Source organism: Elephantulus edwardii, unplaced genomic scaffold (genome assembly GCF_000299155.1).
Source record: "Elephantulus edwardii isolate Elephantulus edwardi_28Jun2011 unplaced genomic scaffold, EleEdw1.0 scaffold00090, whole genome shotgun sequence".
Taxonomy (NCBI): Eukaryota; Metazoa; Chordata; class Mammalia; order Macroscelidea; family Macroscelididae; genus Elephantulus; species Elephantulus edwardii.
In genome coordinates, this window is record NW_006399840.1 from 919,028 (window position 1) to 939,404 (window position 20,377).

A 20,377-nucleotide genomic window follows, 5' to 3' on the forward strand; every position below is an offset into this window, starting at 1 on the left:
AACGAGAATCCAATGCCATTTGAGCTTTTCATTCTTAAAATTACAGCCTGTGGGAAAGTAGCTGGATATTTGAGATGGCGAAGCTTGGGTTCTGGAGGTTTGTTAGAAGGAGCTGGGAGACAGGTCCATAGGGAATGGAAAACAACAATAACAAAAATCCCTAACTCAATTCATGATCCTAACTCATGGTGACCACATGTGTCAAAGAGTAGAACTGAGTTCCACAGGCTGTTTTTCGATTTTGCCTATAACTTTTAAAAACCCTTTTAAGTATATTGTATAATTGTTAAGAATTGTTGTTATTGTTACTCTTGTTAGGTGCCATCAAGTTGGTTATGACTCATAGCGAGCCTATGAACAGTGGATCTGAACCCTGTTCTATTCTGTGGCGTCTGCACACTTCCTGACACACTAGAGCCCTTTGCAGCAGTCACCCTGTCAATCCACCTGGCTGAGGGTCTTCCTCTCCTTCACTGGCCCTCCACCCTTACTAGCATCGTGTCCTTTTTCAAGGAATAGTGCCTCCTAGCAACACAGCCAATGTATGTGAGGTGAAACCTCATCAGCTTTGTCTCCAAAGAGCACTCTGTCTGCACCCTCCTCAAGAAATATTTGTTCTCTTGGTCATCATGAGATGTTCGTGCTCTTCTCCAACACAACAGCTCAAAGGCATCAATTCTTTCGTCATCCTTATTCATTGTCCAGCTCTCAGATGCATAGCAAGTGATCAGAAAAACCATGGCCTGACTCATGCGCACCTTAGTCCTCAAACTGACATCATTACTTCTTAATAATTTGGAGAGGTCCCTAATTTTCTCAGACTTTCCTAGTGCAATATGTCTCCTTATTTTCTGACTAAGAATAAGGAGTCTTAAACAAAAGGGACTTAAACTAACAGATGATTACACTAGATAGACTTTGCCCGACATAGGACCTGCTGATCAGCTGGCCACAACTCAAGACTTGACTGATTGTTTTTCTCAGGTGTAATCTTTACAGAAGCGAGTCACCAGGCAAGTCTTCCACAGCACTGCTGGGTAGTTTCCAGATGCCAACCTCCCACTTAGACAAACACAATTAAGGGACTTTGAAAGACGGAAGCTATGTCACTTCTTCCAAGCTCCTCAGTTTTGCTCCTGTTCTTCATCGCCATCCAAGCTGTGTCACATCCACATGAGAAGGCCTCTCTATATCTTTCACTTTATCCACTTTGAAAATGCATTGAACACTCCTGTTCCAAGGGTTTCCTGTACCAATGGCCAGCCCCACCACCCTGGCCGTTCCCATACAAGGAATGTCCTGAGTACTTACACCTACAGCAGCCTCATTCACCTGCTGACTTGGTGCCCACACAGTTCTTCTGTCTCAGTTCTGAAACTTCAAGAAGGTAGCTTTCCCAGACATACAGTCCCAGAGAGCACCTTGACCTTGCCTTTCACATCAAAAATCTACAAGTTGATTCCAACTCATGACAATCCCACACATGTCAGAGTAGAACTGTGCGCATCTGTACTCTCAGTGGTGGATTTTTCTGGAGGCAGACTGCCAGGCTAGTCTTCAAAGGTGCCTCTGGGTAGACTCAACCCTTCCATCTCTCAGTAGCAGGAGAGCATTTTAATCATTTGTATTACTCGAGGATTCTACCATTCACCCAGAGGTTCAACAAATACTTGGTCTCAATTACTCAGCTATGATCCTGAGGAGAGGATGATGGCCTAATGCCAGCAGGAGCAGATGAACAGCATCCTTGAGGGACATTGTCAAGGGTATCGATTTGTTACAAGACAGCAAGAGGCCACAGTGGAGTAAAGGTAAAATAGTGAATGTTTTCAGAGTTCTCAAAAACACGCATTGTCATTGAGTCCCAGCTGCCTCACAGCTGTCCTTCCACTGGGTTCCTGAGCTGTGAATCGCACAGGAAGAGACTGCTCATCTTTCCTCTGGTGGATTCGAACCAGCAGAGGTGCCACTTTGGGGTTAACAGTAGAACCCCTACAGACTAGGCCACCAGAGTTAGACATTCCTGATCTGCTGTTAAAATGAACCTTAATAGACCCCCAAGGATTGATAGTTGCATGGAATAAGAATAAACAGAGTTCATTTTAATCTTGAAAATTTCAATTATTTGTTAAGAAGCTGCTTTTACAACCACATAAGACTCATGGTGGTCCTGGCTCAAGCAGATAACCAGTGCACCCTGTTGCAGACAATGGCCGAAGACCAATTATGCTCTACAATCTGCCACCACCTCTGTTTAAACACTGGATTGTTAATTCCGGTGTTTGGAAGTGCTTTGGAGAGTTTGCATCTGAACTAGACACAAATTCTGCACAGCTCCGACATGACTGCTTTTGGTGTTCTTACTTTCCTCACCACTGGAGGGATGGTGTTTTTCTGAAGCATGCTGGAAGTCAGATGAGTCCTCTGCTCCTCCAAGTAGAAGGAACTCATATGCTTAGCGTTGGTTTAGAGAACTGGCAACTGAGCCTCTCACGACAAACTGGGTTAGGCCTGAATGTCTTTGATCCTTTGGACATTTTAAACTCTCTTGAGCTTTTTTAATTAGAAACAGACTTGGGCTTCACAAATAAATAGATAAACAGGGCTAAGGAAGTGTGAGGATCAGGGATGGGAGAAAAGTGATGATTGTGAGCAGGGTGACCTGGCTTCTCAGAGCAGGTGTGTTGGACATTGCAACCATGGAGGAGATTTATAAATGAGCACTGACACGGGAGAAGGCTGGAGGCATCTCTGTGGCCCACCAGGAGCCAGAACTTATCAGAGAGGACTTTGTAGAGGAGGTGGGCTTTGTGTGTAACACTGATAGAGGAATATCAATGCCTATTCTGGGGCTTCGTCTGACATACTTTGGACATGTTGTGAGGAGAGTCCGGTCCTTGGAGAAGGACATCAGCTGGGTAGAGTAGAGGGACAGCGCAGGAGGGGAAGACCCTCTACGAGGTGGATTGATTCAGTGACTGGGGTAATCGGGATGGGTGTGTCAGAGGCAATGAGATTGGCACTGGATAGAGCATGGTTTAGGGCTATTGTACATAGGGTCGCTATGAGTCGCAAACAACTCGACGGCACATAACAACAACAGTGGAGAGAAAGGGCACAAGGTCACCAAGCGGAGGGAATACAGGAGGGGATATTAAGGCTGGGGAACAAGGTGGGCCTTACTGAACAAAGTTGGCCAAGTATGTGTGAGCCAGGTGAGGGCACGTCTTAGAATGTGAGGGATCTTTTGTGGGGGGAACAAATGTATTCAAATTTTGTAAATAAATCAGTACAAAATAAAAAAAATTTTAAAAAAGGTCATCTTTTGGGACATGAGACTTGAGCTGATGAGAAGCACTTGAAGGAGCACAGATCTGCCTGGAAGGAGCTGGGAGGCTGATGCAGATCCCAGATGTGAAGGGTTCCTGGGGTGGTAGCAGTGAGCTCAGAAAACAAAGGATGGAGACATTCCTGAGGGAGAACCACTGGGCTTGAGGAGTGACTGCGTCGAGGGGGTGAGGGGTAACCAGAGACAGCTCCCAAAGAGTGTTGTGACCATGGGCAGAAAGAGGAGTTGCAAAGGAGCCAGATTTTAGAATTCCTATACCATGTGACACTGTAGGTAAACCATTTGGCTGCTAAAGGTTGGTTGTTCAAACCCCCCAGCCACTTGATGAGGCCATCTGCTTCTGTAGACTTGTTGTTGTGTGCTGTCGAGTCTGAACCAACCCATAGCTGACCCTCCAGTGGGTTTTTTAAGGGGTAGTAAATCGCCCGGGAGGAGCTTGCTCATTCTTCTCGCCCGAGGCAGCTGGTGGATTCAAACTGAGTGCCTTTGGGATTGTAGTGTGGCTTCTTACCATTAGCCCACCAGAGTCCTGGGAATATTATGGGAAGTTCTACTCTGTCCCGCAGAGTTGCTTTGATTTACTTGTTTGTTTCTATCCTGTGGCGCCCAGACTTCCACCCCAGTTGCCAGTTGGCTGAATCTGCTTGTATCAACTGAAGACCCTTGAGACCAAGAAAGGTCCTAATTTCCTTCATGTTGCTGTGGAGTCGTTTCCAACTCATGGCAACTCCGTGTGTGGCAGAGCTGGGTTTTCAGTGGCGACTTTTCAGAAGTAGACCATTAGGCCTTTTTCGATGCCAGACCATTCTTCTGAGTTATCTTGGGGTGAATTTGAACTCCAGCTTTCCAGTTAGTGGCCTAGAGTGCTACCAATTTCACCCCCTCAGGGACACACTTAACTTCTCAAGTCCCCTTTTTTCTCTCTTGTTCCACATCACCTCCCAGGTGTCAGCTATCAGAGCTGCCATGGCCTCGACCCCTCACCACAGCCCTACAGAACCCCTAAGGTGCCTACTCCCTATAGATCCTCAGGCCCTACTACCTACAGACCCCCGGGCCCTACTCCCTACAGACCCCCAGGCCCTAATCCCCACGGACCCCCAGGCACCTACTCTCTACAGACCCCCAGGCGCCTACTCACAGCTCCTCCAGGAAGCGCAGGTGGTGGAAGAGGCCAGGCTGCAGCTCCGTGAGGTTGTTCATGCTCAGGTCTCTGTGCAAAGAGAAAACAGGAAGGGAACAGTGAACTGTCTGCTGTCACACCCTGCACTGCCCACTGCCGGAACCCCACAGCCCCCACCCCATGCTGTTTTCACTCCACAGCCAGTGTGTAAACGGCTGCACCTTCCGAGTTGGGACCAGGCCGGGAATCGGGTCTCTCAGCATCACTTGTGTGTCCCTCACCCTTTGCTGGACTCCTCTGGGACTGGTTGTGATAAGGTTTATGGAGTGAACTGACCTCCCCATAAAAGGAGAACCTAGGTAAATGGTCATAGAATCTTAGAACAATGAGAAAGGAACCATGTCATGTAACACAAATATCTTTTTTTACAAATGGGAAACTGAGGCCCAGAGATTCCAGTTATTCTTACCAATGATGCAGACTCATACATATTCCTGTGATGGGGTAATCATCCCCGGGCAAACCCAAAGCTACATCCTTTCACTCACTCACCACACTGCTCTCAAAAGCTGTCCTGCCAGCTGCTTTCCTGTTTGGGTTCCTCCCTAGCCTCCTTTCTCAACTACCTCTCATCTGTCAGTTTGTCATACATGGCAGTTTGTGAGTCACTGTGATTCTGGAAGCTGTGCTACCAGTCCCTCCATCCTCCCAAGCATGACATCCCTCTCCAAGGACTGATCCTGCCTTCCAACATGTCCAAAGTATGTCAGGCGAAGCTTCAGAATTCTTGCCTCCAAGGAGCAGCCTGGTTTCACCCTCTCTAGGATGAACTTGTTTATTCTTCTAGCCGTCCATGGTATATTCAATATTCTTCTCCAGCACCACAGCTCAAAGGCATCAATTCTCCTTCTATCATCCCTAGTCACTGTCCAGCTTTCTGATGCATAGCAAGTGATTGCAAAGACCATGGTCTGGATCAGGCGCACCTTAATCTCCAGACTGACATTGTTGCTCCTTAGTACTTAGGAGGGTGGAGGAAGAGAGGAAGACCCTCGATGAGAGGGATTGATTCAATGATTGGGGTAATGAGAGTGGTGTGTAGGAGACAATAAGATGGGCACAGGATAGAGTATGTTTTAGGGCTGTTGCACATAGGGTTGCTATGAGTCAGAGGCGACTCGACGACACATAACAACAACATGCCACCAGTACTTCAAATACAAGCAGAGTTACCCACAGTGGACAGGGTACAGCAGAACTTCCAGATGAAAAAGAGACTAGGAAGAAAGACCTGGTGGTCTACGTCCAAAAATTAGTCCGTGAACATGCTGCAGGTCACGACAATATTATCCACCACAGTGGCCACAAGGAAGGACTTGAGCACTTCAACAATCTTGAAGATGGAGCAGGGCTGGGGACTGTTTCACTAAGTTTGTGTGAGGGCTCATCATGAGTTAGAACCAATTCAACAGCCACTAACAACATCTTCCCTCAAACTAGAGGCTTTGGGCTTCTGAACACAATCACAGAAGATGCCGAGTGACCTGAATAGAGGCAATGGAAGATCCGGATCCCTCCTTGACTTCCCAGCCCAGCTCATCCACCTCTCCCTCTTATCTAGGAGACTGTGAGTGGTTCCAGGGCCACTGTCCTCTAAGATGCCCTGAGCACAAAGCAGTCACGGTAAATGCAGCTGACACATTTACTGGCGGCTGTGCCAGACACTGGTGAAGCTCTACCTAAATAATTCCACCTGATTCTCTCTTACAACAGCCCCAAGGAAGGGCCAATTGTCTTCTCCTCTTTGCTTTCAGTAAAACAACAGAGGAAAGAGGTTGAGCTCAGGAGTCAAAAGACCCTGAGGGCAACCTCTCCAGCATAATGTATTAGATGTTGGGTTCTCTACAGGTGCATCTGGGAGATATTGTGGGTTCAGTTCCCACCACCACAATAAAACAAATATTGCAAAGAAGTGAGTCACACAAATACTATTGGCTTCCCAGGATATAGATAAAAAGAAAAACGATATTTACACTGTACTCTAGTAAATGTGCAATAGCATGATGAGAATGTTTGGAATAGAGAGAGAAGGACCCAAGTGTGACACAGAGACTCAACAGCATATGCTGTTGGCAAAACGATACCTGTGGACGACATGAAGCGAGGCTAGCACAAACCTTCAATTTAAAAAAAAATCTGCAAAGTGCAATAAAGCAAAGGACTATCAATGAAGGCAAGCCTGCATATGGCTCCCAAATGTCCTTTTGCCCTCCCACCCACCTCTCAAAAACACAGACTAGTTAACACCCAGCTCAAGGGCCTAGTTAACACCCAGCTCAAGGGCTGTTGGAACTATCGCTTCACTACTAGTGAGACTCAGCTAAATGGCACACAACGACGACAACAATGCTGACACTTGAGCTTCATGATTATGCTGTTGTCATGTGGTGCTGAATCAACTACCAATTCGTAACTGATCCTCCAGCAGGTTTTCAGAGGTACAGAGGTTTTAAATCGCACAGAACGAGGTTGTCCATCTTTCTCCTGCGGAGCAGTTGGTGGATTTGAACTGGTGGATTTCAACTGCATGCCTTTGGGTTGGCAGCACATCTCCTTACCACTAAGCCACCAGAGCTTCTTTAATAAAGAGTACATGCAAAGCAGATATGAGCTTTCCTTCCACCCACCTCTCCCTTAGTGTCATGTAGGAAAGTGTCCCAGCCCTACAAGCCTGGAGGTGGGGACGGAGGATTTGTACCTTTCTTTCTGGATCCCAGCTATGTTAGCATCAAAGGCTCTCTTGGTGCCTGATGAGTGGCAGATGTCTGGCTGAATCTGAGTGTGCCTAATTTCCTATTTCCAATCCCTGACTAGGATGGTTCCCTGCTTCTGCCAGCATCCTCCCTGGGGTATGCGGAAGAGCACTGAGACCAGACGACCACATCACTGGGCATGACCCCTGCCTGCCACTTTGCCCCTTCCCTAGAAATGCACTTTTGTCCTCCATCCTCAGTGTCTCCATCTTCCCTCACACATGCTTTTCGTGTGTGCTTTAAAAGGCAGGCTCGGGTGGACTGAAAGCATGTGCTCTGGAGCCCAGTTCTAATCTATAAAAAGACTGTTTAGTCTCAAATGTTTTTATCTTTGATAAGATTCAGGCTCCGGACTCCATGTCCTTGAAGGAAGGAACACATTCTGAGCAGGGTCGAGCCAAGGAACTGGTATGAGGAGGATGGGGCTAGTTCTTGTCTGCTGTTCTCTCTCGTGTGGAAACACAGGGCCATCTAGAAGCCTTGTCCAAGAATCAGCTAAGCAGAAGGTGCCTCTGGTGAGGTGGTCACAGATTAAGATGGAACCAAGAGAGAACCAAGAAAGTTCAACAATCAACTTTTTTTGGTTTTTTAAAATTTATTAATTTCAATGAAAATTTACAGAGACTTTGGATTTCCATCCATTCATTGTTGCACTTTCCTCCCCTCCCAACCCTCCCCCCTAGTACACTACCCTCTTGGAAAAGTAAATGAAAAATTCTTTCATTGTTTTACAATCCCTCCCCCAAGTCCACTCCACCATGTAGCCTTTACTCTGGACTCCTCTCATGACAAAAATACCTAATAACATATCCCTTTTAAACAGTTTTTTCCCTCATCTGTTTCAATGCAGTACACGTAATTTATCCAGTTATTCTCAGTCTTACCCCCACCCTGATGTTAGTCTCATTCTACAATGGCACTATGCAGTATTTGTCCTTTTGTGACTGAGATATTTCATGCAGCATAATGTCCTCCAGGGTCACCCATTTTGAATAATATTGCATGAGTTCCTTGTTTTTCAATGCAGCGTAGTATTCCATTGTGTGAATATACCACAGCTTCTCTATCCATTCATTTGTTGATAGGTACTTAGGTTGTTTTCAAGGATCAATTTTAAGCCAAACTTTGGTTCTCGGAGTAATTTTACACTCCCTTGACCTTGGATTTAGACGATTCTGGGTGATACAGTTAACTACTCAACTACTAACAAAAAGGTTAGTGAGTCAACCAAATCCTGCAGTGCATCAGAAGAGAGGCCTGGCAATCAATTTCCAAGGGAATGCAGTCGTACTCTGCAGGACACAGGGTCTTCAGAGATGGAATATGGCTAATAGCATTCAGTTTGGTTTGGTGTTAGCCCGGGGTTTAGCATCCCTGGTTGAGACAAACCTAAACCACAAGGAGGATAGTTTGACCTGACTCAGAGGTGCCTCAGAAGAAATGCCTGGCGATCTGTTCTGAAAGGTCACAGCCTTTGAAATCCTATCAGCACCACGGCACAACCGTGAGTTGGAAGCTATCGGATGGCAACCGTTGTGGTTGCTGCTGTTAGTCTTGGGTTCTGGCTGAAGCATGAAATTTGGAGCCAGGTGGACAGCAACAAAAAGCACAGTGCTGCCCATGGGAAGCCGCAGCTGAAGGAAGACCACAGCAGAACCTGGACCTGATGGGGCTGTGCCCCTTGGAGTCCCCGGCCTGGCTTTATCCTCAGCAAGGCAGGGAGGCCCTAGGTGCCGAGAAAAGAAAACCCCGATTACCTCTAAATATTTACCCTGCGCATTTCAGAACGTGTCTCCACAGGCGCGGGGCGGGAGTTCAAGGAGCATGCGGGGCATGTGACTCAGGCCTCATCACTCAGCTGTCCCTCCAGGGGCCGCACAGCAGAGGCTCTGATGTAGCTCCATGCCCCGCCTCCACCCACTCCCTCCACTCCACCACCCTGACTAGCGTCCTTATTGTTCTCCCCTGGGGAGGAAGGGGCCTGCACCCCCCTGGCCACCCCACCTGCCCGCCCCCACATCCTGCTCTAAGACAACACACAGCCCAGCAGTACAGTAAAGGGCCAAGGAGGGTGGATTTCAAACGCTCCAGGGTGGGGGAGCCCCATTCAGACCTGGCCCTCACACAAAACGGAAAGAGGTGAGGCTGGTGCCAGGAAAAGGGGAAGGGAGACGCATACTCAGAGCGGGAAGAGGGCGGCCAGGTGGACCTCCAAGGCCACATCTCCAGGCAGACGCCGAAGGCCTCTGGGAATGGCTGAGGCCTGTGGGGACACAGTCAGTGTCCTGCTGGGGAGTCGCGAGTGCCTGACAGAGGCCGGGAGGGAGCAGGTGTGCAGGGACTCTGGACCCAAGACAAGACTGTCCTATGCAACTCAGAGCACAACTCACACACTCACACTTTGCCTGGACCCAGGCAACAGTCTAACTTGCCTGGGTGTGGCTATGGCTGCATTTGCTTGACTTAATGAACCTGTAAGTACTTAAGAGTGTGAATTAAAGGGTCAGGCTTGGGATCCTTGTACTCGGGTTGTTGTTGTTAGGTGCCATCAAGTCCAACCCATGTTGTTGTTGTTGTTATGTGCTGTTGGGTCGTTTGCGACTCATAGCGACCCTATGTACAACAGCCCTAAACCCTGCTCTATCCTGTGCCAATTGCACTGCCTCCGACACACCCATCCCGATTACCCCATAGCAACCTTAAAAAAATGGATCTGAACCCTTTCCTGTCTCGTGCCATCCTCGCAATCTCTGACATACTTGAACCCACTGCTGCAGTCACTGTGTCAATCCACCTGGTTGAGGGGTTTCCTCTCTTTTGTGGACCCTCTGCATTTCAATTACGATGCCCCTCTTCAGGGAACAGCCTCTTTTTGTACTCACAGGTGTTTAACCTGTGGGTTGTCTGTCAAGGGATGGCTGTATATGTATGTCTACCTGTACATGTGCACACAGGAGTGCCGGACTGTTGAATAGGAATAAACTTTCTGGAAGCATCCATTAATTGTTAAGAAAAAAAAGAACAACTCTGGGAGAAACACCTTCACCTGCACTACCAACCCAAAGGTGTGAGGTTCAAATCCACCAGCTATGCTGCAGAACAAAGATGGGCAATCTTTGGGTAAATCCTGTGTGATTTATTGTCTCTGAAAACCCACTAGAGGGTCAGCTATCGGTCAATTCACAGCGATGGTACTCAACAACAACAACAGCAACAAAAAGTTCATCTTTTAGGTTGGAAAACGTTTCTAGACTCAGTGACCTTACACAACAAGTCTGATTCCTTTCTTTGGCTATGGGTCTCCTCTCTAGTGTGTCCTGGCCCCAGAGAAGAGCTTGGGGATTGAAGGTATGCTGTTTGGGGGGTTCACCTGAAGCTGAATCAGATCCTGCATACCTGAACTCAATACTCTGCACCGCGCTGACTAACCCACACACATATACACACAGCCAACCACACACAAACACACACAATTGTTCTATAAGACCATCTTCCTGGGCATCTGAGCTGTGCAGTTATTCAGAAGCTCCCATTCTGAAGGGTCCTGTGCTTGTTTTTAATTCTCTGTTTCTTGCTGCCATCAAGTCAAATCCAACACATAGTGACTCTGTAGGGACCGAGGAGAGCTGTCCCACAGGATTTCCCAGGTGGTAAGTATCTACTGGAACAGATGGCGTCATTTTTCTCCCACAGAGCCAGTGGTATGTTCGAACTGTCGACCTTTTGATTAACAACTCAATGCTTACCCTACAGTGCCACCAGAGCGTGTTTATTTTTTTTTAAACACAGGCCCTAGTATGTTCATCTTGCACAGACCCTGCAGATTAAGTAGCCAGTGTTGCTACTCTCAACTGAACTGTAAGAGAAGATGGGTTGCCGCCCCATCCTTAAGCCTTCTTCCCAGCAATCTTGGGGGTGTCCAGGGGGACTGCGAGCCTCTCATCAGACAGCCCTAGCGGGGGATGGTGGGGAGGGTGCGGCTGGCAGGAGGGCAAGGAGAGGGAAGGGAGAGCAGAGAGGGGCAGCCCTGGGCATGGGAAGTGGAAGTTTCTGGCTGCACTTTAGGAAAATGTGCTCAGAGCTTTACCCTGTGAGGCAACCAGACCACCCAGGGAAGCTGGGCGAGGAGGTGTCGCCATGGAAACCGGGAGCAGGTTTGATAAGAAGGAAGATGATGGGGAGTTGAGGGGACAGAGAGCACAAACCCCAAAGTAAAAGGAGGACAGGGTGATGGGAGATCCTTCTCCATGGCAATCTGGCCAAGATCAAAAGACCCATGGGCGGTTTATTCTGCCTGCATTTTTCCCATGGGAGGAAGAATCAGAGAAAGAACATGCCTCCCAGGGTGGACCTGAGAGGACTGTGCCCACTTGCTGGAGAAGAAGCCGGGCGGCCTGGCACTCTGTGCTCCTCCCTTGGCTTTGGGCTCAGGTTGCCAGGCTCTGTAACCAGGAAAAGGTCAGGGTGACCTGAGCAAGGAGCACCCCCAGTGGCTGAGCCACGTAGTCACCTCCTCTGTGAGGCCCTCCCTTCACACCAGCACTACCCTCCCCTTCTGCCTTATCCTTCACAGAGCTGCTGTGCTGATTCCTCTTCCCTCATCAACATGCAAATACTCAGCCGATCACCACGTGCCTACACTGAGCGCACCTTATTATACCAGCACTCCCCGCTGATCAGACCCTGGTCATGTCAGTTGGCATCTCTAAGCCTCATTTCCTATCCGTAAAAGGGGGAATAACAGCACTTACTTCACAAGGATTGTTGTGGGAATTAAATGAGTTAATAAATATTATTACATTTCTCTAAATCAATTACAAGTATCAGTATATAATGATAAACATTATAAGGAGTTCTGGTGGCCTAGGGGTAAGAATCTGGACTGCAATCCCGAAGGCATGCAGTTCAAATCTACCAGCTGCTCTGTGGAAGAAAGATGGGCAATATCCCCCCCCCGTGTGATTACTGCCTCTAAAAACCTGCTGGAGGGTCAGCTGTGGGTCAGTTCTGACTCACTGGCACACAACAGCTAAAAGTATGGCTGTGAGTTTCTTCAAGGCAAGAAACTATGACATCTCTGTACCCCCAATCTTACTAGAGCGCCTGACACACTGGAATATTCCATAATCACTCAAATGAATACCTTATGAGCATATATGACAGCCTCCCTCAGCTTCTGGTCCTGTGGCTGACAGCCTTCACTCTAGGGGAAGTTCTTCCTGCTGTCTAATTTGAGTGTTTCATGCTGTTGCTGTAAGCACAGAACCTCTATGTAAATCCTACAGTGTTTAGCTCCAAGTCAGCACACACTGTTGCCAACAATGTTCACTGTTCTCTGAACATGGTCCCCTCTATAGAAAAGAAAGGATGGTGGCATCATTAAAGTACTGGGTAGCCAACTGACCACATGGGAGGAGATGACCCACCTTTCTCCCTTGGAATTGCTGGTGGATTCAAACTGTCAGAGAGCTGCTGCTTCTGGGTTAGCAGCCCAACCACTTATGGCTTATGCTCTGACTCTAACACAGATCTTCAAGTTTCTCCTTGGCCTTTGCCTCTCTCCCCTGCAGGGCCCTGAGCTTGGTTTCATTCTAGGCTGTCACCACCTTTAAGTTCTTAATACTTTTTGAACAAGGGGCCCTGCATTTTCATTTTGTGATGTGCCTGCAAATCATGCAGCTGATCTTGCTGCTCTCTAGAGAACAAAGGGATTGAGAAGATGGGTTGCAACCTCGTCCTAAAGCCTGCTTCCCAGCAACCCCGGGGGATCCCAGAAGGCCTCTGGATCCCCAGTTAGGCTTCATGAGCTTCCCTAACACCCTCCAGGGAAGCCCTACCCCATGCGGGTTAGGCTGGGCTTGGCATGCTTCATTGGGAGATGGCTTGGAGAGGCGATGGAAGAGAGCAAGCCCAGCAGAGAGCTCATACCACTGTCGTAAAGGGCCAGTCGATGGCCAGCTGCTGGGAGGCCAGCTGGTGCATGAGCACGCTTGCTGAGTTTCTCTGTCAGCAAGAGAGGCAGGTGCTGGGCTAGAAAGGAAAGAGCCTTGCATCTGGGATCTGGGTTCTGGACCAATGAGACACATTCCACTGTCCCTTCTGGCCCCTGAAGACAATGATTGCTGACTCGCTGCTCTGCTCAGCGCTCAGCACAAGGCTAGGTGCCACTGGGGGGTGGAGGGAAAGCACAGAGCAGGCTCTGGGTATTCCAGGAGTTTTCAGTACTATTGAGGAGAGATTGTTTACTCAGAATCACAACAAAGAGCTCCCACATGTACTCGGCTTTGTGGTTTGCCAAGTGGTCCTGTAGCCACTATCTCAATTAAGTTCTAAACTGTGTCTCCAAAGGGTTGCATTCAACGGAGACTCAGAAGAAGTCAAGGCAGTTAGGAACGCTTCTCACTGCAGCATGAGGGTGGGGTGTGGAGACAGTGAGGGGCACTTAGAACTGATGATATTCAGAGTAGGAATGACCTATGAGCTCAGGGAGTACAGTATGCGTCGTGGAAGGACAGTTCTTCATTGTGCAGGGTTGACCCACTAAACCAAGGGCTTGTAGCCTCCCTAGGCCTGCCCAGGGGGCATTGGTGGCCTAGTGGTAAGGAGATGCAATTCCAACCCAAAGATAGGCAGTTCAAATCCACCAGATGTTCTGTAGAAAAAAGATGGGCAATCTCTTCCCATGTGATTTACTGCCTCTAAAAACAAACTGGATGAAATAATACACAGCACACAGGAGCTATGATTTGGGAAATTACTACCTAACTTGGGAGGGACCGGAGAGCATTATGCTGAGTGAACTAACAAAAGGACAAATACTGTATAAAACCATTATTGTAGAATTAGTAGGAGGACCTAAGCAGGGGGGAGGGTGGAAATAGAGGGGTAAAGATAGGGGGTAGGTTGTTAATCATAGGGCTGCACAATTCGATGGGTAGGTGGGGTGAAGGAAATGAGAAGGAACTTTTATGAAAAAAAGTGTATTCAAACTATGTAAATAAATCAGTATTTAAAAAAAAAAAACCAAACCCAGCAATCAACCATCCTTGTATCCCTGTTATGAATCCCTCTTGGTCATGGTGAGTTGTTTGGGGTTTTTTTAACGTGCTTTTGGATTCTATTGGCTGGGATTTTGTTAAGGATTTTTCTTTCTTGGTAATACCAAGTGGGATTCATAACAGGTATGCAAGGATGGTTCAGCATAAAAAAAAAATTTAAAAAATAACACACCATTGTAGGAGGATGAGCTACAAGTTGGTTCCAACGTGCAGGTATATAACAAGACGTGTCCATAAGTGTTAGTAGCATCATTGTGGCCATCAAAAACATCCCGCTTTTCTAACCACCTTGTTTGGGGTATTTTCCTCTGTTGTTACTGAGTCAACCCCTATTCAGAGTGACCTCAAGCACAGCAGAGTGGAATCTAGTACAATCCTGCCCCATCCCTGCAGCTGGTGGAAGATCAGACCATTACAATCCATAGGATTTTTCAACCAAGTTAGTTTCCGGAAGTAGTTTGTCAAGCTGTTCTTTTTCCAGGGAGCTCTGATGGTGTGTAGTTCACAGTGAGCTGTGCTGCTGGTGCAAAGGGGGTGCTTCTCTAGAGGTCTGGATCTACCAGCTGCTCTGAGGGAGAAAGATGGGCAATCTTGTCTCTTGGAAACCTCACTGCAAGATCAGCTGTTTGTCAGTTCTGACCCAACAGCAATGACGTTTTATTGAGATATAAGATTGCCAAGCCTTTCTTCCTAGTCCACCTTAGCCTAGAAATGCCAATGAAACCTGATCCGTGTCATAGGCTCCACTGGCAAATGTCTGATGATTGTATGCTAAGTACTTCAATTGGGAATCAAGCCCAGGTCTCCTGCATGGAAAGTGGATATTCTACTACCAAACCATTCCTGTGCTCTTTTTCTACCCATAACTTCTTCAATTTACAAATGAAGAGATGAATCCAGAGAAGGAGTTACGCAGTCACATAGCAAGCTAATGGCACTGGCTGTTAGAATTGTCAAAAGCCATCGTATCAGTTTCAGACTGCCAAGAGAACAAACAGGTAAAACCAATCTGCTCCTTGAAGGCAAAGATTTGGAAGCTCCGTCTCACATATCTTGGGCACGTGGCCAGGAAGGACCAGACCTTGGAGAAGAACATCCTGCTTGGAAGGGTGGAGAGATAGCGCAGGAGAGGAAGACCCTGGATGAGATGGATTGACTGTAACTGGGGTAGTGAGGGTGGTTGTGGCAGAGACAGTAAGACTGGCTCAGGCTAGGGCAGGGTTCAGAGCTATTGTGCATTGGGTTGCTATGAGTCATAGGCGACTCTGGGGGGTGGTTCTAATACAAGAACCACTGGCACATAACAACAAGTACAGCAAAGAGCACTGATGGTATAGCTTGTTGGGAGATATGCTACAAACCCAATTCAAATACCCTCTCTGGCCATTTGAATCTACCAGCTCCTTGAGGGAAAGATGGACAATCTCCTCCCATTCAATTTACAGTCTCAAAAAACTGCCGGAGGACTCAGCTAGGTGTTGGTTCTGACACCATGGCAGTTGAGTTGGTTTTTTAAAATGTATGTACAACAGAACGAAATACCATCCGCTCATGTGCCGTCCTACAACCTGCTGTGCTTAACCTGTAGTCTCAGCCCCTGTCAACCTACCTCACTGAGAATCTTCCTTTTTTTCGCACACCCTCTGCTTCACCAAGCCTGACAACTTCTAAAACCCACGGCTATGCTCTTCTCACCCATCCAGAATGATCTTGAACCGTCTCTCACAGCCTCCTTAACCAGTCTATTCCCCTAGATGGCACCTCCTTATCAGAGATGACTCGAGAGTCTTTGACATTCCAAACACAAGGCAACACAAAGTTCTCCTTATTTATTTTTTATTTTTATTTTTTTTTACAATTTTCATAAACTTCCAAACAAGGAAGGTACCTCAATCAGGGAAAAGTGTCTCTGTCTTCACACACAACACAGCACGGCACGTCATGAAGTCTCATATGAGAACAAAGGTGTAGTTTTCAATAGGAAGGCAATTGTTCTGTTCTGTCATTTCTTGGCTCCCTAATCCATCGCAAGAATATCTCCCAGATTGCTTGGAATGGCAGGAGGGCCTGTGACCCTGGTGTAGGGTGGGGCAGACAGTAAAAAAGGAGCAAGCAAGAGGCTTGGTGCCTGGAGGTGGGAGTTACACATGAGCAGAGAATCATGGGAAGTTCCTAAAAAAACTGAAGCTTGAATGGATCGGACTAAACCTGGGGGAGACTGGAGACCAAAAGTATCACCAGATGATGATCCAGTCAGCCTAGGTAGGGCTGGAAGGAGCAAAGATAAGGGAAGACCCAGAAGTCAGGTAAGAGAAAACCCGTTGTTTTTCTACCACCCCATCAAATGCCATTGGGTGGATCTGAATGAATGGTGAGCTTATGTGCGTCAAAATAGAAATGTGCTCGGTCAGTTTTCAGTGGCTGATTTTTTTCAGAGGAAGATCGCCAGGACTTTTTTCTAGGGCACTTCTGCATGGACTTGAACACCCAATTAGCAGCTGAGAGCATTAACTCTTTGTACTGACCATCATGTTTTTTTGCCCCTGAATTAAAGGACTGTAGCTGCAATATGATGTGTCTGTCTAGCATCATGATACTTCATGTCTATGCTGTGAGTCTCCTCAGATTCTGACGGAGAATAAGGAAGGAAATGGTTTGAGAAGGGTCCATTTCACTAAAAAATTACAGACTGGGGAAATCATGATTTGGTGCTACAGGAATCAATTTCACATTGAAACTTCTGACTCAAGTGTCTAATTGGAAAGAAAAATCTGATGCAGGAGAATGTTAAGGGTGTGAGGGTCTGGGCAGGACAAGAGAAGGGACATGCACCAGAGATGGAGACTGAGCCCAGAGGCTGGCACTGGCCCCCAGCATCACAGGGGAAAGCCTTTATGAAGGAGTGAGGCCCATGACAGGCTGAAAGGTCACCTCTGGCTCTGCTTGATAAAGTTGCTAAGCTGCTGTGGTTCGCAGAGCCCCCTGAATTGCATTTGGAAGTGTTGAAGAAGGGCACAGGGCTGCTCCCGTCTCCAAGTCAGCAGGCATTGCCCTGAGAGAGGCACAGGAGGCAGTTACAAGCCCTGCCTGTGGGTGCTGTCCCCTACCCATACCCAGAGCCAGGCAAGGCTTCTCAAGAGCAAAGCGTGGCACAGGGATTGCACAACATGTGTGTGTTTCTCTTCCATGCCTCCTTTCTTGCCAAGTCATGCCACCCACAGGCAGAGAAATTAAAGGGACCCAGGCCTCCCAGGCCCAGCCAGGGCAGCAGTGTGGCTGAGAGTGGCCTTTGCACATGCAAGGGCCGAGCACTGAACCAATGGCGACAACACTCTAGACCCTCATCTCTCCTCTTTGAAAAACTGTTCTAATACAAGAACCACTGGCCAGAAGACTGTTTACAGTGACATTTATTTACATTAAATCCAATTAAAGATTCTGTTCCTCAGTCACACTAGGCACATTTCAAAGCTGAGTAGCTGCAGGCCGCAGGTGGATGCTACAGGAAACAGCACAAAAACCATTCACCATCTCACTTGAGCACCACAACAAGATAACAGATATGAACAGACACTTCAAAGAAGACATTCAGATGGCCAAGAAACACATAAAGACATGTTAAAAATCCCTAGCTCTAAGAGAGATGCAAATCAAGACAACTATGAGATATCATCTCACCCCAGTCAGAATAGCAAAATTTAACAGAACAGCAAGCAACAAATGCTGGTGAGGTTGTGGAGAAACTGGAACCCTTATTCACTGTTGGTGGGAGTGTAAAATGGTGCAACCACTGTGGAAAGTGGTGTGGCATTTTCTCAAAAAGTTGCAAATAGGGGGAGCTCTGGTGGTCTACTGGCAAGGAGCTGCAACTACAATCCCAGAGGCGCACGGTTTGAATCCACCAGATGCTCTGCTGGGGAAGGAGGGACAATCTCCTCCTGTACCTGTCAGATCTGATTTGACGGTACACTGACACAAAAAGAATAAAATTTTTTTTAAAAAGTTGCAAATAGAGATACCATTTGACCCAGCAATTCCACTACTAGGAATATACCCTAAAGAGACCATAACTGACATCCAAGCAGATATATGCATACCCATGTTTATCGCGGATTTGTTCACAAAAGTGCCCATCAATAAACGAATGGGTAGAGAAGCTGTGGTATATTCACACAATGGAATACTACACTGCATTGAAAAACAAAGAATTCATGCAATAATATTCAAAATGGGTGACCCTGGAGGACATTATGCTGAGTGAAATATCTCAGTCACAAAAGGACAAATACTGCATGGTGCCACTGTTGTAGAATGAGACTGACATCAGTGTGGGAGTAAGACAGAAAAACTAGATAAATTATGTGTACTGCATTGAAGCTAATGAGGGAGAGAACAGTTTAAAAGTAATATATTTTAGGGCATTATGATTATCCTAAGAGTTCAGGATGAGGGTTGCAGAGTGGAGTATACTTGGTGTGTGTGGGGGGGGGGGGTTTGCAGGGGGATTGTATACCAATGAAGGAGTTTTTCTTTTGCTTTTCAAGGAGAAGAGCGAAATGGGGGTGGGCGGGGAGAAAAGTGCAACAATGAATGAATGGAAATCCAAAATCTCTGTAAATGTTCATTGAAATTTATTTTTAAAATATTTAAAAATTATAAAAAAATAAAATAAAATATCAATCAATCAATCATTCACCATCTCAGGACTCTGATGCATAGCGCTGGGACAGGTCAGACACTGTGATTGATTCCAAGCTCCAGCACTCACTGTCCGTGACTTTGGTAATATCTCTCTCTAGTTTCCTTCCTGGTAGTGCGCTTGGCCAATGTCAGTTGAATGAGTCGGCCAATGAGTTGTAGAATAGGCTCCAACTCATGAGGATTCATGCACAATGGAACAAAACTCTTCTGGCCCTGCACCATCTTCATGATTGGCTGCAGAGGGGACCACTGTTTGTTTTCATTGGCTGAGTTTTTTCTAGCACATGGTAAACACTACCTATGAGCACTGTTGCCTAGCTCTATCCATTTCTAGAGACAAGTACCTCCCTGTCCAGGAAGACTGGAACCTTCCTCCATTCATTCAGTCAGTCATCTCATACTCATTCATTGCCTATTTGTTTTATTGACTGTACAAAGACATTAGACTGTGTGGAACATAACAATTTATGGCCAATATTGAGAAAAATGGGAATCTAGATGCTTATTGTGCTCACCTGAAACCTATAACTAGAACGAGTAGTTGGTGTCTGAATAGAGCAAGGGAGCATCATATGGTTTAAAATCAAGAAAGATGTGTATCAGGGCTGCATCTTTTCTTCATACCTATTCAAGCCATATGCTAAGCAAATAATCTGAGAATCTGGACTCTATAAATAAAGTATTATGGCATCAAGATCAGAAGAAGACTCAACAACAACCTGTGTTATGCAGATGACACACTTCGCTAGCTGAATGTAAGGAAGACTTGGAACACTTAGTGCAAAGATCCAAGACTACAGACTTCACCATGGATTGCGTCTCAGCACCAGGAGAACAAATGTCCTCACCATTGGGCCAAAGGACAGCCTCAAAATAAATGGAAAAATTTTAAAAAAATGGAAAAATACTTAAATTGTCAACAATTTGTATTCACAAGCAATACCTTTGGTACCTGCAGAAATCAAAAGAAGTGCTGCATTGGGAAAATCTGTTGTCAAGGGTCTCTCCAAAGTGCTAAGGAGCAATAATTTCAGTGTAAAGACTAAGGTGCACCTGATCCAAACCATAGTCTCTTCAATTACTTGCTATGCAACTGAATGTTGTACCATGAATAGGGATGACAGAAGAAGAATGGATGTCTTTGAGTTGTAGCATTGGAGGAGAGTATTGACTATCTCATGTTGTTGTTGTTGTTATGTGTCATCGATTTGCTTGAGACTCATAGCGACCCTACGTACAACAGCCCTAAACCCTGCTCTATCCTGTGCCAATCGCACTGTCTCTGACACTCCCATCCCAATTATCCCAGTCACTGAATCAATCCACCTCATAG

At 46.8% G+C, this 20,377-nt stretch overlaps 1 protein-coding gene across 1 annotated transcript in view; it reads right to left on the reverse strand.

Moving 5' to 3' along the window:
* The window catches only part of LGR6 (leucine-rich repeat containing G protein-coupled receptor 6), a 190,490-nt gene that overhangs the window by 139,375 nt on the left and 30,738 nt on the right, over window positions 1–20,377 (reverse strand). The window contains exon 3 of the mRNA XM_006890567.1: window positions 4,491–4,562. Coding sequence (XP_006890629.1) covers window positions 4,491–4,562 — 72 coding nt within the window. The remainder of the gene's footprint in view (window positions 1–4,490; window positions 4,563–20,377) is intronic.